Genomic DNA, 24,485 nt, shown 5'->3' on the forward strand with positions numbered 1-24,485 from the left:
AAGCAGAGGATTAACTGTTTTCATCCTTCACCCGGTCATTCAAGGTAATGTAGGCAAGGCAGCTAGGAAAACATCCCCAAATGTTCAAAAGCAGTTGTGACATCTGGAGTGTGATGCAAGGGTAGGCTTTCCCATGCTAAGGTGAGTAGCTCAAAGAACTGCGTATCTGTGGGGAGGACTTTATGTCTTTTGCCCTGTCCCTCTTTGGCCCTAGATTACTACTAATCAGATAGCAACCCTTCCTTCCTTTTTATTTTGGGTGGAGAGTGTGAATACAGAGAGGGAAACTTCAGATCGTGAGTGTTTGGAAGAACATAAGGAGGGTATTCATAAGATAGTTCTTTTCCATCCTGTTATTCATACATGGAATGGGCTCCCAAGTTATCCAGGGTGTGATGGAGGTTAGAGCAGCTGGAAGGAAGATAAGCTTTGCATTTGAAGATGGTTGGAGTAGCACTAAAACAAGGAAGAGCTTCAACAGCAGCAGTGGACGTTATCTTCCTACATGATGTACTAATCCTCCATTATCTTGCATAATTGAAATAGGCCTAGGGTCTGAGATGATGCTAGAGTTACTTATGTTGGTGGGACAGAAGGTATTTTTGTGAACCGGTCAGACATTTTCACACAGAGTTCACTCAGAAGTGTCTTGTATTTTGTGTGCAGACACCTTTTGTCAACTCAAAGAAATTTTTCTTTGCTTCAGCAGTGAAGTATAATGGTTAAGAATTGGACTTTAGAGTCAAGACCATCTGTCTGCCTTGGGAGTTTTGGTTCCACCAGCATCTTGTGAAAATGGCTTAATCTCTGTAAGCCCCATCTGGAAAATTGAGAAAATAATAGGATTGTCATGAGAATTAAATGAGATAAAGTGTTAAAAATGGTTGGCACTCTTTTTGACATAAACACACAAAAAGCTGCTTGTTTTTAATGTTTTTGATTTAACCAAAGCTTAAAATAGTTTTAGTTCACTTAAAATATGTGCCATTCATATGAAGCTGGGAGTGAAAAGTAAACCAAGGAGGGGGATTTTCTTGCCAGTTCACAACTGAGCTGTGTTGCCTGAGAGTATTCTGTGTCTTTGCCCTGTAACTCTAGCCTACTTAGTTCTGTGTAACATCGCTGGAACGCAGCGTGTGGTACGATGTCCCTCTGCGGCCCAGGTCATTCTGGTGGAGTTGTTAGGCTTGTCATTGTCATTGTCAACTTTAATGCCAAGAGACCATGTTCTGGTTACTGACTCAGCCTTATTATTTGGCATTTATTAATCATGGTTCAGAAATGATTATGCAGGTAAAAATACAGAATCTTTTTTTTTTGACACGTCCTAGAACTTTGACTCAGGACTTCGCTGGTGGTTCAGACGAAGCATCAGCCTGCAATGCAGGAGACCCAGGTTCGATCCCTGGGTTGGGAAGATTCCCCTGGAGAAGGAAAGAGCAACCCACTCCAGTACTCTTGCCTGGAAAATCCTATGGACAGAGGAACCTGGTAGGCTACAGTCCATGGGGTCGCAAAGAGTTGGACACGACTGAGCGACTTCACTTTCCCTTTCACTTTACAAATAAGTAGCTAGGTGACTTTGGGTCATCCACTCTACCTTTCTAAGTGTTTCTTTCCTCAAACATGAAAGTTAGGAATAATCTCCTAAAGGCTCTTTTAACCTCCATTCCATTAGAGTAATTTGTCTGTGTGTATAGAATTGTATCGACTTGATGGAATAGGTCATTACATTTTTTACATCTTTCAGTTGGGCCTCATGGATTCTTTTTTCTTTTAAAATTTTATGTATTTATTTATTTTTGGCTGTGTTCTTCGTTTCTGCACCAGCTTTTCTCTGGCTGCGGTGCGCGGGCTTCTCATTGCGGTGGCTTCTCGTGTTGCGGAGCACAGACTCCAGAGGGCCTGGACTTCAGTAGCTGCGCCTCCCGGGCTCTAGAGCGTGGGCTCAGTAGTTGTGGCACGGGGGCTTAGTTGCTCCATGGCATATGGGATCTTCCTAGACCAAGGATCAAATCCCTGTCTCCTGCATTGGCAGGTGGATTCTTTACCACTGAGCCACTAGGGAAGCCCCAGCCCTCATGGATTCTTGGCTGCATAGTGAATTTTAGTGACAAAAAATATTTAAGTTCTTTTCCAACAGCTGGGTTAAGTATGCCAGGCCATGGCTTGTTTATGGCCTCCGTTGCTCAGGCACCGTTCCTTTTTCTTGAGAGTGTTGGTGGTGTTGGATACATCTGTACCGCTACAGCACTTCCATTGTACTTGCGGTTTTTTTTTCCTTTTGTAGCTTTTCCCACTCCTAGACATTGAGTTCTTAACGAAGTCATCTAGGATTCCTCCATGACTAACGTGACATAATTCGGGGTCACATCATTAGGTGACTTTAGAACTGTGACCGTAGGACGCAGGGACTCATGAAAACTGTCAGTGTCGGCTCACACCTGTAAGAGCTGTAGACCCTCCTGCTGCTGCTGCTGCTGCTAAGTCGCTTCAGTCGTGTCCGACTCTGTGCGACCCCATAGACGGCAGCCCACCAGGCTCCCCCGTCCTTGGGATTCTCCAGGCAAGAACACTGGAGTGGGTTGCCATTTCCTCCTCCAATGCATGAAAGTGGAAAGTGAAAGTGAAGTCGCTCAGTCGTGTCCAACTCCTAGCGACCCCATGGACTGTAGCCTACCAGGCTCCTCTATCCATGGGATTTTCCAGGCAAGAGTACTGGAGTGAGGTGCCATTGCCTTCTCCGGTAGACCCTCCAGAAAGGACAAATATGCAGAGAATTCACAATGGAATCAAACAGTAAATAGATGTTTTGAATCCAGTCAACGGTGATGCAACCCGGAGGGAATGAGACCTGAGAATTAGCATAACTCAGAAACAAGAGACGTGGACTCTGAAATCACCCACAGACTCAGAGATGTCACTGACATAGAAGAGGGCTCTCTCTGCTCTCATCGTGGTCGGGAAAATCACCCTACGTGTCTGGGAATGGGCATTTCTGCCGATACTTCTCAGTCTCAGGCCCCTGAGGAGGTAAACTTCAGATTCTCTTGTGAAGGTCATGTCCCATTCTGTTGGAATGACACTGTTGGGTGAGTATTTTAACCCCAGGAAGAGCTAGAATTAAATATAGAGGTGATGAAATCATCCAGACTTGGAATTTTTTCCCTGTTAACTTTAACATCCTGAAGAATTTGCCATTTTGAGGACAGTTAGTATATATGTAACAGATTAGCCTTGTGTTTCTAATTTGATTTGTGTAATTGGTTTAGAATTGTGATACATTAAAATACATAAGAAAAAATTTTTAAGTGTTTAAACAGTGTTGGAACATTTGCAAGAACCTTAGATTCACTATACTTACAGTTTAATTCACTGGTTTTATAAGAGTTAAATACTTGAAAAGCTTTATCTGTAATTAGACAATTGACATATTTTAAAAGAAAGTTGAATAGATTATTTTATAATAGAGTTAAAAAAATTTTTTTTTTTTTTTTGGCCATACTACATGGCTTGTGGTATCTTAGTTCCCTGACCAGGGATTAAACCCAAGTCCATGATGGTGAAAGCCCAAGTCTTAGCTATTAGACCACCAGGGAATTCCCTAGAGTTAAAAAAAATTTAAAGCAACTTTTAAATTTCAAAGGCTCACTTGAAATTGGTTAAAATTTAGCAGCTTTACAAATAGAATAGTAAGATTTGTTAGTTGAACTTAAAAGCCTGAAGAAGAAGTAGGCTTTTGAATGTGAAATTGTAACTTTGAGAAATCAGATGTTAATTTCTAAAACTGAAGTAGCCCATGAGTAATCTTTCCTGCGTGCCAAAGCCAACTGTCACAGAAAATAAATAAATGAAGCATACTATTATGAGTCACTGATGGTCTCTCTGAATGTAGGCTGCCATCGTTTTCAGTTTTTAAAAAATACATGCCTCACAAGCAAAGTAAGAACAGTGTTTTTAGGTATCTGTGCCAGAATTTTTTGATGATTTATCACTGCAGAGTTAAAAAAAACAAATTATCCCATCCGTTTTTCAAGTGATAACAAGTGTAGCTTTGCCATCCCTTAATTATGGTCATCTGAAAACAGTTCACCTGAAGCGTGCCCAGGTAAGCAGCCGTGTGCTCTAGAGATGAGGTGAACAGGATGCCGTCACAGTACATCCCAGCGCACTGTGAATTTTCGACCTTATACTCCCATTGCCAACCAAAGGTGCCCAGATCTTAAGCCTGCTTCCACCCTGTATCTTAGCCAGGTGCTGTTGATCTTCTGATTCGTTTGGTCATTTCCTGTGTTGCTGCAAATACCTGCAGGGCCTCCAATTTCTTAAAGGCACATAACCCTTGTACTCAGAATTTTTTTGAGCTTGTTGCCTTCATACTGTGATTTCAGTCGAGTTCTTTGGATTTGGCTGTTTTCGGGATTTTTTTTGTTTTGTTTTATTTTTGTTGTTGTTGCTGTTGTTTGTTTATTTATTTTTAACCTCAGAGTCAATAGGGATAATTATATGCACCTAATTTAGCTTATTGCAACATTTATTCATATTATTCTAATTTCTAGTCTGCGGCTGCCAAATGTCCATTATTAACATTTCCCACTTCATATTAAAATAAAGGGCGCAAGTAATTCAGAAATTGAGTTTGGAACTTTTTCTCTCTGCTTGTGGTTGATCTTTTAAAATGATGCCTTTTTTTGGTATATGCTTTTTTTTTTTTTTAGTGTCATTCTTCCACTTCCTCAGAATGTGAAGGATTATTTACTCGATGATGGAACTCTGGTGGTTTCAGGAAGGTAAGGCATGTCAGAAAAACGTTCTTTAAATTTTAGCATAAGGAAATGTAATGATTCAACCTCAACAATTAACGTGTAAAGTAAGTACATTAGCTTTGGCCCCATTCTCTCCTTTTTTTCGCTCTAGTTAAAATTATGTGCTGATCTTTGTCCTATAATCCTCGTTAATGCTTAGTTGATAAGATTTTCAAAATTGAACACATCCTCTGCTATTAATTACAATCTGTAAAATTGAGTAATTCCTTTCTTCTCTTCCTGTAGAAAATGGGTATGGTAACTATTCCTCTTGTTCAAGTAGTTCTTCTGTATATAAAGGAAAGTACCATGCTTCAGTCTTTTTAGTACAAACTTGAAAAAGTTTAAGAATCATGTACTTTAATGACATTCCTATTTTTTCATTCAGATCTCTGCTCAGAAGTCACGCTATCTAAGTGTTCATCCTTCAGTTTCCTTTGTAAAGTAGCTTAATGGTAACCCTTGCTGATATGTCACTCTCTTTTATGGAATTCTAGGTTGGATATAATTTTCTCTTAGAATTATTAAAAAAATTTTTTTATCAAGCTAAAATACACATAAAATTTACCACATTAACAAATTTTAAGTGTACAGTTCAGTGGTATTAAGTACAGTGTTGCAGCCATCACCGTGATCCATCTAGAGAACTCTTGTTACCTTGTAAAACTGAAACTCTGTACCCTCTAAGCACTCACTCCCCAACCCACCTTCCACCAGCTCCTGATAACCGACATTCTGCTTTTGGTGTCTATGATTTTAACTACTGTACATACCTCACAGAAGGGGAATCATGCAGTATTTAGCTTTATTGCACTTAGTGTAATGTCCCCGATGTTCATCCATGTTACAGCACGTGTGAGAATCACCTTCCTTAAGGCTAAATACCACTCCATTGTATGGTTTACCGCATTTTGGTGCATCTGTTTTTTTCTCCTGGCCTCACTTAATTTTTCTGCATAACCCTTATTTCCCTCCATCTTTGCTTTAGTCATCCTGTTATAATGCAGTCTTCATGAGAGCAGAGACTTGGGCAGGTGTGTTCCCAGCCCTTGGAACAGTGCCTGATATATAATAGGTGCTTGACGAACATTTCTTAGGTAAATGAACTTAGAAGTATAATTAAAATTGTGTGTGTTTTACAGTAACACTAATTTTACCATTTTGTTGTTTAGTCACTGAGTCGCATCCGACTCTATTGTGACACCATGGACTGTAGCCTGCCAGGCTCCTCTGTCCATGGGATTTCCCAGGTAAGAATACTGGAGTGGGTTGCATTTCCTTCTCCAGGGGATCTTCCTGACCAGGGATCGAACCCACGTCTCCTGCATTGGCAGGTGGATTTTCAACCACTGAGCCACCAGGGAAGCCCAATTTTACCATATATATATTATATATATATATATTTTTTGGTCTGATGGATCTTATGTTTAGCTTCCTGGATTATAATTCTGTTTCTGGTATTCTCAACCTGGTAATAACCTGAAAATTATTAGTTTAGAGCCTCATTGATGTGGAATAATTGCAGGATAAAGCAACAGAATAGATAGGCGAGTCTCAACTTTGGGATATTTACAGACATAACTTTATTATTTTCCAATATAGAACATGTAATAAGCCTACAAAATGGGAGTGTAAAGAAAATGCCTCCTGACATTAGAAAGTCCTGAGCAGATGTCAGTACTCTGAGCTTGTGGAAGAGCTCCTACAGTGTATTTCATTGGCCAGATGTGTCTCTCTCTCTCTGGAGAGTCCTTGGTTTCTGACCCAGGCATCTACTGTCTTCTGCCAGATTCCATGGCACCGTGGCAGGCTAACTTGTTAGCTTGCAAGTGGGGTGAAATCTCGGAGCCTCCCTAATGCTTAACACTGGGCGAGTCTTCTGCTGGTCCTTCTGAGGTCACTCCTCAGTTGAGGTCAACTACTGCTCCTGTAGTTGTTTGGTGGCTGGACCTAACTGGATGGTTTTAGGATGGCCTCACTCCAGTCTGGCAGTGAATGCTGCCTGTCAGCTGGGCTTCTCTTTCCATCTGATTTCTCATTCTCAGACTCCACTCTTTTATATGGTGGTAGCAGCATTCAAAAAACGTGGGCAAGGAAGCTGTAAAGACTTTGACACCAAGGCTTAGGTCACATGGTGTCCCTTGTGCTGCATTGTTGGTCCCAGTGAGTCTTGAAGCCAGTTTGAATTAAAGGGGTGGGGAAATGAATGCTGTTTCTTGATGGGAAGGGTGGCATGTCAAGACTACAAACAGCATGTCAAGATGGGGAGAGTTGTGGCCGTCTGTGAACATCATCTAAGGCTCTTGTTGTCTTTCCCATTCGTTGTCACATGTACTTGGTGTGGGCTCTTTCATTCTAGAGACTTAGGTTTTTTGGTTTTAGAACTTTAAAAAATATTGTATCTTTGATAATTTCCTCTATTTTTTTGCTTCTCTTTCTTTCTTTTTAGATGTTATAACTGCCGGGTTAATTCTCTGAATTTTATAATTTCTTCTCTATTGTCCCTTTGTCATCTTAGTTCTATTTTATGGAAAATTTCCCTAATCTTGCCACTCATTCTATTGAGTTTTTAAATTTCAGCTACCATGTTTTTCCTTTTATACAAGTTCAGTCTTGTCTTTTCTCATGAATGCAATATCTTCTTTTATCTTTGAAGATATTTGTGATTTTAAAAAATATTTTTCATTTGTTTCCTTTATTGTCTTTATTCTGTCCATGTACTTTTCCTCCTTTTAAAAAACTCTTTTCTCATCTTGGAGCCTTTTATAGGCCTTCTAATGATTGTAGGCCTTTATTCATATTTAAGAGTGAGAGAAAAAAAAAAAAAAAGAGTGAGAGGCACACACACACAGAAACTTTGTGCACTAGTGTGGGGCTTGTTGACTAAGAGTGCCAGCAATCAATAGGAATTGATGGCAGATTCCCAGATGGCAATTATCTGTAAGTCTTTCCTCTGGGATTGTCCAGCATCTACAGAGACAAGTCCTCTAATCTGTCTATATCAGGGAGCAGTGAGGGAAGAACGGGACTAGAGGTCTCACTGTGAGTGTGACTTCCGCTTGTAACTTTGTTGTTTTGTGGCATTTCACCCCCATATTCATTTGGGGCATTATGCACCTTACCCTCTGGTCTATGGAGGGTGAGTTGCTGGGGTGTGCCAGGTGAGGAAGACTGGATGTGTCTTCCCGCCCCTGTATGGGCTGTACACGCATCACCCCTTTCAGAGCAGAGCCGTGGGCCCATCAAGTATGACGGCTCCAGGGGCAGCCTGTGGCTCCCCGGGTTACCCCCTCACTGGCTTTCTGTTTTCCAGACTTCTGTTGCCTCTTTGCAGCTGTCTCTCTCTGCTCCTGTTTGCCCTTGTGATCTTTTAAATCACTTCAATAGCATTTCAAGAGGGAACCTAGGGGTGATAAGTGTCCGTGATTAACCAGAGGCCTCATCCTTCCTTTCTCTTGTAGTTTCTTGGTATAGATCCTCTGCTGGTTGCTGTTCTGGTTAGTGCTTATTTTTCGATGACGTGATCGAGTTCTTTGTGGCCAGCGGTTTGTGGTTGAGTGCTGAGAAGCGGCGGGGGCAGTGTCCTCTCTCTGAGGTCTTTCAGCCTCTGCTTCGCCCACAGCCAGGGATGAGGATTGGCTGCTAGCAGCCCTTTTCAGCCCCTGCTTCGCTCACTGACTCTTTCTGAGACAGCATGTTGACCATGTCTTTCTCTCCCCTGTGCCCTCCAGCAGTGCCCGTCCCGACCCAGGGTGATTCCTGCCGGCAGCCCGCACGTACTGTCTTCACTGTAAACAGAAGATGCCCGGCTATGCCCGCAGGGTGTCCATCAGCCGCCCGAAACTACTCCCCCGACAGCTCCTGCTATGTCTCCCTGGTCTTCGGCAGCACTTTTCTCTGGTCGAGATTCAGAGCTGGTTCTTAGTGTCCTCTGGGGCAGAGTTTGAGATTTTCTTTCCCCCATTGCTAGTGATTTCTGAGAAGAAGACAGGACGTTTTTATCCCACTGTCTCTTATTGAACGTTCACTCTTATTAATTTCAGATTGGTTTTTATTAGTTTCTTCTTACATGTATATGAACACTCAGCACATCTGTAATCATGACTGCCTGGCACCAAGGCTTTCTCACACTCAGTTTTTGTTTTATGTTCTTCCAGGGAAGATCCGCCTGCACGTTCTCAGCCAGACAGTGATGATGAAGCCGAAGAAATACAGGTTGGTTCAAAATACTATAACCTGTTCCATAGACTGTCCTAATTGAAATGATCTCTGAAATGGTTCTGGCTTAGAGATCTTAGCGTATATTCAATAAAGTCAGAAATTCCATGGAAACCTAACTTGGATGTGTACTTTGTGTTCAGGAAAAGCTGTCTCCTGTGTGTGTGTTGTTTTTAGATGGAGCACTGCTTTTTGGAAGCCAGGAACACTGTCCACATTTAACATTCTCTTTCTGTCCTCCTTCCCCTGCAGTGGTCGGACGACGAGAACACGGCCACGCTTACGGTAAGAGACTGGGCGCAGTCTCAGGACCGCCCAGTGCCGTCCCATGGGGCGCTTCTGGGTTTCAACGCAGATCACTCTAAATTCCCATTTAGTCACCATTTCAAGCTTTTATTTATTATTTTGAAAAATAACTTAAATCACTGTTCTTAGGAAAACTTCAATAGAGAAATTAATAACGTGTGTGTGTGTTTATCAAACTCTGCTTAGTTCTAAAAACGACACAGTGATGTCATGGTAGGAATGAACAGATGAACGGATCTAGTGCCCTGATTATGGTGTCTAAATACTGGTTTCCACTAAAAGGAGTTGAAGCTCCTTGGAGAAATTCAAGACTGGGGGTGGGAAGGTAAAGAGGAGCCTGTAGGAATTTGTGCCAGAAAGTAAGAATGATGCGGACATGGTGCAGAGGACCCGGAAGCCAGCTCAATGGGCTCCCACTGGCCGCATATGTGAACATCATAACAAAACAATGATAATAATGGACTAGCATGCGAACCCATGGTCCCATACTGACATAAACAAATGATTAAATTCAACAAATGAAACAGAAGGGAAAGCCTTTCTCTATAGTAGAAAATTCGACACCATCTAATAATTGAGAAAGAATGATAGAAATCAGCATTTACAGTCATTCTAGTAATAATGGAATAGGTGGTAAAACTTGTGGGTGACTATTCAATAAGGGTATTTGAGTCTTCTCAAAGTATGTCCACCAAAATTACTTGAAAGAAAGTGAAAGCATTAGTCACTGAGTCGTGTCTGACTCTTTTAAGACCCCATGGACTGTAGCGCACCAGGCTCCTCTGCCTATGGAATTCTCCAGGCACGAATACTGGAGTGGGTTGCCATTCCATTCTCCACGGGATCTTCCCGACCCAGGGATTAAACCTTGGTCTCTTTCATTGGGAGATTCTTTACCAGAATCTTTACCATCTCAGATTCTTTACCATCTGATCTACCAGGGAAACCAAAATTACTTACTAGTTACAAAGAAAAATAGCATCTTCCAGTGGAAAGACCTGGCAGCAGCATAAGCAAAGTTAACCTTGTCAGTGATGGGACAGACCTCCATCGCCTGCCTCCTTGTATGAGGCTCAGAGGACACATCACCTGCCAGCCGTGCACAGCCTGAATCCAGTCATGAGGAAATAGCCGGCAAACTCAGCGTTTTGGAAATTATACAGAGTGACTGCCCCAGGCTCTTGCAAATGGTCAGGGTCATGAAAGATAAGAGCAACAGAGAGAGGAAATGTTACAGATGAAAGGAGATTAAAGGGACATGGCAAGTTAATGCAATGCATGATTCTAGACTGGGTCCTAGGCCAGATGAAAATATTCCATCTTTCTTCTGCTGTAAAGACATTATAAGGACAGTGAGCACAAACTGAATAAGACCCATAGATGAAATAGTGATGTTATATCCGTGTTAGCTCCCTGATTTTGATAATTTGCCTAGGTTACATGAAGTGCTGTGTGTAAAGGGGCGTCATGACTTCTGCTTACTATGGAAGGTGTATGTGTTTTATACACGCTCCAGCATAGCTGTATATAGAAAGGGAGTTGCAGAGGGAGAATGATAAACCAGTGTGGTAGAATGCCTGCATGAAGAGTGTATAGAAAATTTTGGTTAAATGCTTCTTGTAAATGCTTCTGAAAGTCTGAGATTATTTCAAAATGGAAAATTAATTTAAAAGTGATTGGGTATCACTGGGCCAAACCAGATGTTGTTGGTTAGGGGAGCTTTCAGGGCAGAAGAGCACACACCCAATGATAATAGTGCAGCTACAGAGAAGCCCAATTTAAAATGCAATCAAATAATCAAGATGGCTAAATTTCAGACAGGATGGTGAATTTCAAAGGGCAGGTTGCAAAAAGTATACATATCAAATAACAGCAGTTACATTAAAATTTTTAAATATTTTGTATTATGGGCAGACGCACGCACTGTAAGTATAGAATCATGACTGTAGAAGATTGTGACCAGTCTTGTAATGATGGCTGCCTGTGGCGAGAAGAAAGGACTAGGGAGAAAAGCAAGAAGGTTAGGAGTTTCTTGAGGATCTGTGATGTTCTTTCCTTAAGAAATTTAAAGGTCTGGATCAAGTATATCAAATTGTTGAATGTATGGATCAGGGTATATATTTTTTATATGTTTAAAACATTTATTTGATGATTAAAAATTTTTAAAGAAATACTCTTTCTGAATGAGTATGATACAGTAGGGCTGTGGTGGGTTAAGTAGGAAAGATAGGTGAGTTTGGATCATAAAAGTCCACGGATGTGATTTAAACTGCAGATTTCATCCCACTTAAAGCATGAACCTTTTCTTAGACACAGAGAAGGCAATGGCAACCCACTCCAGTACTCTTGTCTAGAAAATCCCATGGACAGAGGAGCCTGGTAGGCTGCAGTCCATGGGGTCGCGAAGAGTCGGACACGAATGAATGACTTCACTTTCACTTTTCACTTTCACGCATTGGAGAAGGAAATGGCAACCCACTCCAGTGTTCTTGCCTGGAGAATCCCAGGGATGGGGGAGCCTGGTGGGCTGCCATCTATGGGGTCGCACAGAGTTGGACACGACTGAAGTGACTTAGCAGCAGCAGAGTTTCTTAGACAACTAAGGAGTTAGGTGTATTTAAAATCAGCTCATTGTGCTATGAGCTTAAAAGAATCCTATTACTAGCTAAATCTATTAAAAAATCATTTTCAGGAAAAGGTGGAATCATGACTTAACACACGTTGAAGGCTTTAACTCACGAGGGAACCAGGCAGACATTATAACTGGCTCAGAAGAGAACTCAAAGGACACACATTTATAGATTAGGAATATGTAAATATGTATTGTATTTACATTAAAAAAATGATTATGTAAACAAGGCAAAGCTGGTTATGTGTCCCTCAAGGAGGGACAGAAGACAGCTGGGTTTCTACCAAACAGAGTAGAATTTTCATGTCTGTAAGAAATACTGTTTTCACTTACCTATTATTTACCAAGTTGTAAAGCATCTTGCAGACCCAGCTAGAATCAGGTAACACAGAAAAGTGCTGTATGTATACAATACATAGTCTTCCACTGAAGCACAAATTTTTCTGTGCAATACATAAACTTTTTGTCATTTAAATTTATTTTAGGATCTTGATTGCAGGATTTCTTAAAGTTCTTAAGAAAATTCTTAAAGTTGAATAATTTGAGGATTTGAGGGGATTTATCACTTATTTTAAAATGTAATACAGAATAGCCAGTATTTTATAATAATTACAACAAAGTGAAACTTCTAAAAAATTGTGAATCACTGTATTGTACACCTATAACTTATAATCCCAAAGAAAGGCAATGCCAAAGAATGCTCAAACTACCGCACAATTGCACTCATTTCACACGCTGTCAAAGTAATGCTCAGAATTCTCCAAGCCAGGCTTCAGCAATATGTGAACTGTGAACTTCCAGATGTTCGAGCTGGTTTTAGAAAAGGCAGAGGAACCAGAGATCAAATTGCCAACATCCACTGGAAAAAGCAAGAGAGTTCCAGAAAAACATCTATTTCTGCTTTATTGACTATGTCAAAGCTTTTGACTATGTGGATCACAATAAACTGAAAAATTCGGAAAGAGATGGGAATACCAGACCACCTGACCTGCCTCTTGAGAAACCTATATGCAGGGCAGGAAGCAACAGTTAGAACTGGACATGGAACAACAGACTGGTTCCAAATAGGAAAAGGAGTACATCAAGGCTGTATATTGTCACCCTGCTTATTGAACTTCTATGCAGAGTACATCATGAGAAACGCTGGACTGGAAGAAGCACAAGCTGGAATCAAGATTGCTGGGAAAAATATCAATAACCTCAGAGATGCAGATGACACCACCCTTATGGCAGAAAGTGAAGAGAAACTAAAAAGCCTCTTGATGAAAGTGAAAGAGGAGAGTGAAAAAGTTGGCTTAAAGCTCAACATTCAGAAAACAAAGATCATGGCATCTGATCCCATCACTTCATGGGAAATAGATGGGGAAACAGTGTCAGACTTTATTTTTCTGGGCTCCAAAATCACTGCAGATGGTGATTGCAGCCTTGAAATTAAAAGACGCTTACTCCTTGGAAGGAAAGTTATGACCAACCTAAATAGCATATTGAAAAGCAGAGACATTACTTTGCCAACAAAGGTCCATCTAGGAAAGGCTATGGTTTTTCCAGTGGTCATATATGGATGTGAAAGTTGGACTGTGAAGAAAGCTGAGCGCCGAAGAATTGAAGCTTTTGAACTGTGGTGTTGGAGAAGACTCTTGAGAGTCCCTTGGACTGCAAGGAGATCCAACCAGTCCATTCTAAAGAAGATCAGTCCTGGGTGTTCTTTGGAAGGAATGATGCTAAAGCTGAAATTCCAATACTTTGGCTACCTCATGCGAAGAGTTGACTCATTGGAAAAGACCCGGATGCTGGGAGGGATTGGGGGCAAGAGGAGAAGGGGACGACAGAGGATGAGATGGCTGGATGGCATCACTGACTCGATGGACGTGAGTCTGGGTGAACTCCGGGAGTTGGTGATGGACAGGGAGGCCTGGCGTGCTGCAGTTCATGGGGTCGCAAAGAGTCGGACACGATTGAGCAACTGAACTGAACTGAACTGATAACTTTTAAAGAAAAAATGTAATACAGAGATATAAAGCAGTCCTTATATGTGAAGTTCAATGGGAAAATGAAATTGTTTTGTCTTTGAAGATCAAATCCTTCATGTTTTAATATTTTTGTAACTGTGTCGTTTATTGAAAATATAGCTAATGCAGGTCTTAGATGAGTGTGTTTATAGATGAAGCTGGTTTGGTTGCCAAACCAGCATCTTCAAGGGATTCTAAAGAAATTATTGCCTTAACAGAAAGCATAATTTCTTTTGCCGTGGAGAGGAGAATGGAAGATAAAGAAATTCAAGGCTCTTATTTGTTTTGAAAGCCTCTGAAAGACATTAATTTCACATATATAAGCTGAAGAAGGAGAAGGCAATGGCAACCCACTCCAGTACTATTGCCTGGAAAATCCCATGGACGGAGGAGCCTGGTAGGCTGCAGTCCATGAGGCCACTAAGAGTTGGACATGACTGAGCGACTTCACTTTTCACTTTCATGCATTGGAGAAGGAAATGGCAACCCACTCCAGTGTTCTTGCCTGGAGAATCCCGGGGACAGGGGAGCCTGGTGGGCTGCCGTCTATGGGGTGTCATAGAGTTGGACCCGACTGAAGCGACTTAGCAGTAGCAGTAGTAGCAACGAGCTGAAGAAGACATGCAGAAGATGGAGATGGTGGCACGCTGTCAAATTAAGTAACTAAAAGACACTTCAGACCTCCGGAGGTCGGGTATATCTGCAGCAGTCACATGCGTCTGCAGCAGAAAGAAAGGAAGTACAACCTGCCCGTTTTTTTAACTTTCATGTTTTGGTCTGTTTCTCAGCCTTGAGTCACAGTTTTTTGTCATAACTGGGCTAGATCTTGGGAATCAGCATAAGCCTTTGTTTTTTTTTTTGGTGTTTGTTTGTTTATGATGACTGAAGAACAAGTCATCCTAAAACTTCATGACTTGAAACAATAATAATCATTTTAAAAAGTTTTAAAATAAATTTTTAAAGGTTCTCCATTTAGTTATTACAAAAAATGCCTTCTTCCTCATGTTGTACAATAATATATCCTTGTAGTCTTACACCCAATAGTTTGTACCTCCCACTCCTTTAGCTTATTCTGAAGTGAAGTGAAAGTGAAAGTTAGTTGCACAGTCATGTCGGACTCTTTGGGATCCCAGGGACTGTACCCCACCAGGCTCCTCTGTCCGTGGAATTCTCTAGGCAAGAATACTGGAGTGGGTTGCCATTTTCTTCTCCAGGGGATCTTCCCAACCCAGGGATCAAACCACAGTCTCCTGTATTGCAGGCAGATTCTTTACCAGCTGAGCTACTAGAGAAGCCCATTAGCTTGTTGTAACCTATTCTAGTTTTTTCCCACTTAGGGAAGAGCTTGTCATGATGGGACTTTCAGTATTTGCAGTTGCCCACTAGGGGGCAGCAGATATAAAGGGCTAAAATGACTGCAACGCATCAGCGTTTTTTTGTATTCTTGCTCTCCTGCAGGCCCCACTTCCATCTCTCTTTCTCTCCTTTTCTCCACTTTTTGTCCCCGTGCTCCTGATGGTGACAGAAGACTCGAGGAAGAGCATAATCGTAGTGACGTTTACGTCCCATCACATCTGTATTGCTGCTTATTTCCTGGTTGAAACAGTACAATGTTTTGGTTACTTGCTGATATAAAATAATCAGTTTTAAATCAACCAAAAAAGAAAGAACATTTTAATTTCACCAAGGTCCTATTTTTGAGTTTTGTTTATATTAAAACCTGTCTGGAAATAGCCATGTTTAAATGCAGTTAGCCACATGATTTATTTCTCGTTTTTGAAGCCTTTTGGGGGTAAGTTCTTTTCCTGTAAATGGAAAGGCTTCTGGTCCTTTAAATGCAAGGTATTACTTCTGAGAATTGGAGTCTGTGCACAGGTGATATTCCATCATCTCTTTTCATTTAATAGGCACTGGTTTTATGTCGGTGTTAAGAGAACCGTTCATTCCTTTTCTCACATCCCCAGGTACCTTGAAAGATCAGCAGTCTCCTTAGCTTTGTGGGGCTTGATTGATTTGGACAATGTCATCTGAGCACTTGTTATTCTTTTCCCTTCCTGACGAATGTTATCTGATCATTGATTTTATTTGGCTGAGTTCAGAAATTCTGATAGTAATTTGTATTCTAAATTATTTTTAATACCCTGAAGTGTTGAACTTTGAGTTTTTTAATCTTGTTTTCTATATTTATCGTGCTGATACTGACTTGCCCAAATGATTTCTTCCTTCTCTCTGTAGGCACCAGAATTTCCTGAGTTCACCACGAAAGTCCAGGAAGCGATCAATTCCCTGGGGGGCAGTGTATTTCCTAAGCTTAACTGGAGTGCCCCAAGGGTAGGAGCACATCTGTAAATCTCTCACTGTGTGAATATTGTCTTGTGATTCCATTTCATTTTATATCCCCACGAAGGTCTAATTATATTCCTAATTCTAGGGAAAATACCAGGGAATTTATTTTTGCTTTCCTCCTGTTATTTATTTTCCTGATTTGGCAATGCATTTATTTCCCTGGGCCTGTGAAATTCTTTGTATTTTGCCAGCTGACAGCTTCAGCCTCTTGTGTTGCTCATTACACTAGAAATCTCAGAAAATGTTCCTCTGCCCTTTTCAAAACTTCAGCTCTTCAGTTTGATAGAGAAATTTTTCTCTATTGAAAAGTAATAAAAATTAGAATGTTGCGGGATCTAGAAATAGAGTGGTTTGACAAATCAACTGACGTTTTCTTAAATTGTGTTTTATTGCTTCAACATTGCATTGATAAGATTTTTTAAGTTAAGATCTAGGGAAATTCATCATTTTTTCTATTCCAGTAGAAAACAATTTAATGTCAGCAAAGCTCATTGAAGGATTCAAGACTTATCTGTGTTTTCGAAAACCATCTTTGTGTGCTTTTATCTTTTCTTATTCTAACATGAATGATAAATTGTACTTAATCTTTTATTTTTACTTGTTGAAATTAGTGACATATATACATAGTTTAAGTTTCTGAACGCTTGCTATAAAAGTCAGCCGGTCCTGACGCCTGTTTTTCTTCACTGTTTCCCACTGCTCGGAGGCAACTGCATGCGTATATTTTAGTACCACCTTTTGTTATTTTCCTCAGTATCTCTATTCTTCCATCTTAAGCGTTTATTACCAGCTTTCTGCTTTAGGACAGAAAGGTTCAGCACCTTTTCATCTCTTATTCTCACTGCTTTGTACTATAGTTCACTGTCCTCATACAGGACTAGCACACCTTGATTCCATCATATTCATTGTGCTTTGTTGCTCAGTCATGTCCGACTCTTTGCGACCCTGTGGACTGTTGCCCACCAGGCTCCTCCGTCCATGGAACTTTCCAGGCAAGAATACTGGAGTGTGTTGCCGTTTCCTTCTCCAGGGGATCTTCCCAAGCCAGGGATCGAACCCTCACCTCCGGCATTGGCAGGTGAATTCCTTGCCACTGAGCCACCAGGGAAGCTGTTTCTCATATTGCATTTTTGCAAACATTGCGTACACATCTATAAACTGTGTGTTGCTTATGTTTTCTTATTCAACACTTTGTCTTCCTTAGACTTAATAATTGTCTTATTTATTCAGTTGCATGGTTTTCTGTGTATATATACTGTTGTTTCAGTGGTGTTAAATCTTTGTGTTCAGTATATCATCTTTAACCAAAAGTTCATCATCTTTTTTCATTGGGAGAAAATTTAAAGAAGTTATTATTAAAAAAAATTATTAGAACTCATTTTTAGTTTATCTATGAGCAGTAAATTGGGTCATTCTTGACAGCTGATCTTTGGCGGCTTGAGGCTTTCCAGTTAAGATGGGTAGATTATTTGTGATTTTAAGTTATTCCTTTGTTCATTTATTTTTTACTTACTGAGTGTCAGCTATGTACCACTGCTTCCTTTCATGCAGTGTGGATAACTGGACACTTTTGTTTTGCAGTCATCAGTTTTCTCAAAATTACATTACTGTCCTGTGTCTGATCTATGGGAGAAGTGTATTTCTTAAAATAACTTATTCTGTCATTTTTAGGCTTGTTTCACTGAGGTTTGTGTCTCCTATGTCTGCTGTTCTTACTTTTTTTTCCTTTGGTTCATACGTTTGAGACTTGCGCCATTTAAAATTGCAACGGTTCAGAATATGTCATCTCCTCTCTCCCAGCTTTGATGGACATGAGTCTTAACTGCTGCAGTCATCAAACATCAGTGTTCAGCTATCTCTTTCCAGAAACAGAAAGAGAGAAAGGCTCTCTGTTTTCTTAGTAGCTGATCAGGATGCTTCTTTCTACCTGGATCTTCTTGCTGAAGTGTCAGCGTTTCTGATGTGTGTCCCCTTCTTTCATCATCAGTGAGGTGGACACAGGGCAGTGTGTTGGGCCTAAGCTGCAAGACGAGGGCCTGAACATCTCACTTCAAAACTGTCTGTCATGCAACAGTGACCTTATTCTTTGTTTAGAAGCATCACTTGACACTTGACAGTATAGCTAAAATTTCTTACCTGAATTTTTTCTTCAAACCCTTGAAGTTACATGCATTATTGATTTTGGATATAGGCTATGAACTTCATTCATAGCAGCTAACTTGGAATATATACTAAGTAGCACGTGCTTTATTCTTTAGGATGCCTACTGGATAGCAATGAACAGTTCTCTGAAATGTAAAACCCTCAGCGACATCTTCCTGCTGTTCAAGAGTTCTGATTTCATCACTCGTGACTTCACCCAGCCGTAAGTATGTCTCTTGTTCTCTTACATCAGTAGTTTTCAGTGCTTGTGAGTTGTGCTACAGATGAAATTCCTTTAGTTCTAGTGCTATTGTACATGACAGATCCACATAACAAGGCTGTTTCATTTTCTGAAATGATCTAGTAAAGCAAACCTTTCTTTTCTGTTGACAGCAAATGCTATACAGTGAATATCCCTAGATATCAAGGGCTTTCTGAATTCTTCCCAGTAAATATGATGGTAATGTTTTTCTTATTATAAGGCCAATATATGCTTATCATAGAAAAATAAAAGCAGGAACTATAGCTAAACAAAAACAGGAAGTAAGCGGATTCATGATCTCAGCACAGTTGGTTTTATGTAATACTTCCAGAGTTCTGTCTGTGCATAGGTTTAATATAGATACACCTGTCTCTAACTGTATTCCAGTTTTTTACAACACAAATGGGATCATATAATTCATATTGCTTACTAGGCTGCTTTTACACTCATTAATATATATCAAAAATCTTTATGTCATTAAATATTAAATGCATCATTACTTTAAACTTCCTTCAGAGTATTCCACTGGACAGCTATAGCATCATTTATTTCACTGGTTCTCTCTTCTTATATACAGTCCTGCAGTGCGTATCCTTGAGCTAAATCTTTGTGTGCTTTTCTGATTTTTTCCTTGGGATAAATTCTTGGACATGGGAAATTTCCTGGCGAACCAGTGGTTAGGACTCTGTGCTCTCACTGCCGAGGGCTGAGATTCAATCCCTGGTCAGGGAATTAAAATCCCACAAGGCACGTGGTGCGGCCAAAAGAAAAAAATTCCTAGACATGAACTTGCATTTTCTCCCCTCTGCCAGTTACTCTATAGCTAATCTTCATTGTAGGCAGACTGGACACCTGGCACTGCTGAGCTGTAGCTGATCCCTTCATACTTCTGTTCTGTTCTCAAACAGCAGTTATTCTAGATTTCTTGTCCTACCTCATTTTTAAACCCCAAATCTCAACTAATCTTTAATCTCTAAGATAAAGCATATCAGAAAATCTAGAAACTAAGTAGATACACAGGTGGAAATATTGTGTGTGCTGCCACATCTTGCCCAGTTCAGTTTGCTAATTCATCCCGTTAGCCTCAAATCTTTTTTTGAAGAGCAGCCTGGCTTGAAAAAAAAACATTCCCTACAAGTCAGTTGTGCATCATCTCTTTTACGTCTGGTTCTGAAGCTCGGGCATATGGTTTTAGTACTATGTTAAAGAAAGCGAAGTTAAGTACTAATAAGTGAGTATGATCGTATTGCCAATTCATTGTAAAAGGAGTTTAGCTGTATTGATTTTTCTGGTTCATTTACAGAAAAAACTATGTTATTGTGATATTTAGGTGTCAACCTTTTTTGGTTGTGTTGGCACAGGTGTGATAAGGTGTTTGTTTTAGGGGTGATGGGCAGCATTTTCATTCTGAAAGATACCCTCTGTTTAGAAGATGTTGTGGCTTTCAGGGGTTTTTTGCCATCGTAGAGCTTTTTGTCATCAAATGCTTTTGTAAAGAGGCCTTGTAATGTATTGCATCAGAAGTACTCTGTACCTGTTAATTCACTGGATATGGATTTTTATGCACATTTGCTATTAGTTACAATGAATATATAAGGACATCATTTCCTTTCTACAGAATATAAACTGCTTTTAATGCTCTGTGGCTGATGGTGTTTAAAACCATCTTTGCAGTCCAGTGACCTACTGGCTTCCCTTAGCACACCTCTCCTTTTATCTTAGGCGAATTTAGCTATGACTCCAGTGAAGGGTAGAAATACCAGTCATTTTGTGTTTTCTGCTTTTTGACTTTTGCATGGGGAAGAGGTTAAATCAGCAGGTGCATTTGAGGCCCTGTGTTTGGAGTGTTTATCTGCAGAATACCATCCCTCTCCCTGTGTGAATAGTTCGGGTTGGCAGGACAGATAGCAAGCGCTGGACTTTGAGACAGGCAGCACTTCCAGAATTCTTGGTCAGTCGTCACTTGTGTAACAATTCGTTAAGTCCTATCAGTCTAGAAAAATCCCTATTGATTGGGTCAGTACGGGTGAACTTTGGTCATAGAGGTCTTTCCAGACCCCTTAAAAATTAAAGAGTATAATCTTTAAGTAGGACAAGATCTTATCAGCGATTTAATTTGACCTTTCATCATTTAGAAAGTTGAGGCCCAAAACTGTTCAGTAATTTATCCCCATAGTTCATAGAACCAAAACCAGAATGTAATTTCAATAATGTCATTCTAAATGTTCTCTGTGTTTTCATTTGATGAAGTTATAAATTCCTTCTTTTCTAAAATATTTCAAAGTAAAATATTATAGAATCTAAGAAGGAATATTATAGTATATAATTATATGTGTAGAATTATATAACATTATGAAAATTATATAACATTACACTCTTTGGGAGCTTGCTTCAACAGAAGAAACAAGGATGTCATAGTTACATTTACAGGTTAACAGAAAGCCAACCAGAAAGAGTTCTCACACAGGGTTTTTAAAAAATACATTATTTAACAGGGAGTCTGGAGATGGAATATTTCAAGGCTTGTCAGCAGCTCGTCAGGGCCAGCAGGGACCAGGCTCTTTCAGTCTTTCCCTCTGTCGCCCTTGGCTTACTGGCTTGATGTTTGGGTTTATCACCCAACATCACAGAATGGTTACAAGGTAGCTGCTGTTCTGCAGGTATGGTATGAAGATGACAATATCTTAATCGAAAATAGGAGGGGTGCTTCTGTTTCCTCTCGTTCTTCTCTGTCTGTGAGCAAGTAAAGCAGTCTGGAACCTTCCCTGAGACTTCCTGATAGCTCACGGTCACACAGTTACTCAGCCTCATCCAGTTGTTGGCAGAGGGAACAGAGATGCCGTGATTGGTTTAGAACAGAGGCTCTCCAGCTTCAGCTTGGATCAGAGTCATCTGGAGAATTTGGTAAAACACAGCTTGCTGGTCCCCACCTCCCAAGTTTCCAATTCACTAGGCTGGCCTTGGGGCCCAAGAAAGTAAGTTCTGACACGTTCCCAGGTGACGCTGGTGCTGCAGGTGTGGGCCCTCAGCTCAAGGACTTTGCGGTTAGCTGTACACGTGCACCCCGGGGTGCCAGAGGACCACACGTCCTCAGCTGAACAGCCGCAGTTCCGTTAGCAAGGATGAGGGTTGGGAACAGCTAGAGGGTAGACGACCAGGACTGTCTCTCACCATTGTAATTGACATGGAATAGTAAGTACACTCTTATTTTTCCTGTTAGTCAAATGGTTACTGTGTACAAGAAGCTTTGAAAGTGGAAGTTAAAATGTGACACAGCATCATCTGTCACATTGTACTTGCTGAGTGAATTATTTGACCAGATATAAACATTCTTTGTGATTAGGCTTGTTGAGTCAGAAAGCTGCTTTCACTAATTATTTTACTGATAGGGGTGTCACTTCAGTAGACCAAGGCAAGAAAGAAAAATCTGGTATTCAGTTGGCATGTAGAAGAAAGGGCTGAGTGAGTGAAAAAATTATTCCATTAATTGTTTCTCTGAGAAGGTCATGCATGACTAAGGAAGGAAGAGTTACTAGAGGTCAGGAAAGTTCACTTCTCTTAGTAATTTAAGCTCAGTTATAATCAGCATAATTTTTATACATTTTGTTCTTAAGATTATTGGAACTGGTTATTAACCCTAAAATTCAGCAGCAAGTAGTTTCAGGAGTAAAACTTTCTGCCCAAGTTAGTCTTAACAGAACCTATACCTTATAATTTTTTTAGGCCCATTTATTTAGGTGACAGCATATTAAAAAGCAGAGACATTACTTTGTCAACAAAGGTCCGTCTAGTCAAGGCTATGGTTTTTCCAGTGGTCATGTATGGATGTGAGAGTTGGACTATAAAGAAAGCTGAGCACAGAAGAATTTATGCTTTGAACTGTGGTGTTGGAGAAGACTCTTGAGAGTCCCTTGAACTGCAGGGAGACCCAACCAGTCCATTCTGAAGGAGATCAGTCCTAGGTATTCATTGGAAGGACTGATGTTGAAGCTGAAACTCCAGTACTTTGGCCACCTCATGCGAAGAGCTGACTCATTTGAAAAGACCCTCATGCTGGGAAAGATTGAGGGCAGGAGGAGAAGGGGACAAGAGAGGATGAGATGGTTGGATGGCATCACCGACTCAATGGACATAAGCTTGGATAAACTCTGGGAGTTGGTGATGGACAGGGAGGCCTGGCATGCGACGGTTCATGGGGTCACAAAGAGTCAGACATGACTGAGTGACTGAACTGAACTGATTTAGGTGACAATTTTTCCACTTTATACCGCTCTTATTGTATTTTTTTATTTTATTGTATTTTTAAAATTTAAGTATGGCTGATTGACAATGTTAGATTGTTACAATTTTAGATAACATATTTTATCTCTTTTTGAAGAAGAATTTATGATAATTCGAATGAACACACCCAGTCTCCCTTAATTTAGTAACATTTTTTGTCTTTGCTTTTCTACCACCAGTGTGACCTAAAGCAATGGAGTCTCTGTACCTAAACTCTTATTTTGGATCCTGATGAGCAGTAAAATCGTCAGCACTGCCACTTTGGTGCTTAATTTTCCCTGGGTGCTATGTTTTCTCTTTTATTTCTATCCTTGGCATAATTTTTTTTCCTGATATTCAAGGGTTATTTTCTGTGACGTATAACGTTGTAATCTCCCAGTGTTTTAGGGAAGCTTACGAATGAGGATTGTGCCCTAGTAAAATAGCTAGGCGGTCTTCCACTTTAAAGTATTCGTGATTTTGTGTACTGCCACCCATAAAACTTTAATGATGATGTCTTCTCTTATGAAAATAATAAAATTTTGATCTCAGCCAGTGGATTTAGTCAATACCTGAGTTGTCTAGAGTCAGTTCACACAGTTACTGTTCTCCCGGTTGACTGACTGTATGATTTCTCTTTCCTTCTTTCCTGCCACATTGACTGGCCTGCTCTAGAGAACTCACAGCATTTGACTAGTGTAACTGCAGAGCACTAGAGACAAAAGGAGTTCTTAAAAACAACCGGAGAGCAAAGGCAAATTTTGTAGAGAAACAGCAGTAGAACTGTCAGCAGATTTCTCGACAGGAAGCTTGTTTCATCAGTTCTTTCTCTGAGGGCCTGAGTCCTGGCGGGTGGAGAAGAAAGTATAACACGTGCCTGGATTGTTTCTCCTTTATGTGGGACCCTGATCTGTCTGGACCCAGACTCATTTCAGGTCTAACTTGAGGAACTCTGTAACAGGTGCCCAGATTCCAAAGTGATCACAAATGATTTCATGTTTTTTCATAATTCAGACAAATTTTCCAAGTGTTATTTACATGTATTGGTTAACACAGTGGAAGTGTTAGGTATATGACATATTTCTTGGCTTTTGCTCACAAATTTATAACATGTTATATAATTTTACATTATATACTGAGTTGGGATTTGAGAATTTACACTAGTTCTTACCATGACTTTTAAATTATGTTCATAGAGACAAAAGCTAAAGTAGATTGAACAATTCAATGTTTTTTCTCTGTAACTTGCTTTCCTTGATCAGTGACTTGCTGTTATTTCTGGGGTCCTGCTTTTTTTTTTTTGCAAATATGAAACTTATTTTTGGAAATGAGAGAATCAGGGTTTTTTTCCCCTGTATTATAGATGCAAGTTTTTGGATCATCTATGTTCTTGGTTTAGTTAATTAAGGGAATAATACAGATATTTTTATATTTTGTGTGATTGAAGATATTTTATTGTTTTTGTTAGGATACTCATGCTAGTATTGTTTCTTCTGTATTTCTGTTTG

The 24,485-nt window shown here is 40.2% G+C and overlaps 1 protein-coding gene across 1 annotated transcript in view; it reads left to right on the forward strand.

Moving 5' to 3' along the window:
* CDC123 (cell division cycle 123) overlaps nt 1–24,485 on the forward strand; it is a 46,184-nt gene that overhangs the window by 1,059 nt on the left and 20,640 nt on the right. Inside the window, exons 2-6 of the mRNA XM_055543588.1 lie at nt 4,719–4,790; nt 8,963–9,020; nt 9,276–9,308; nt 16,203–16,298; nt 18,572–18,678. Of these exons, the coding sequence (XP_055399563.1) occupies nt 4,719–4,790; nt 8,963–9,020; nt 9,276–9,308; nt 16,203–16,298; nt 18,572–18,678 (366 nt within the window). The remainder of the gene's footprint in view (nt 1–4,718; nt 4,791–8,962; nt 9,021–9,275; nt 9,309–16,202; nt 16,299–18,571; nt 18,679–24,485) is intronic.

The sequence above is a fragment of the Bubalus kerabau genome, chromosome 13 (genome assembly GCF_029407905.1).
Source record: "Bubalus kerabau isolate K-KA32 ecotype Philippines breed swamp buffalo chromosome 13, PCC_UOA_SB_1v2, whole genome shotgun sequence".
In the NCBI taxonomy this organism is placed as follows: Eukaryota; Metazoa; Chordata; class Mammalia; order Artiodactyla; family Bovidae; genus Bubalus; species Bubalus kerabau.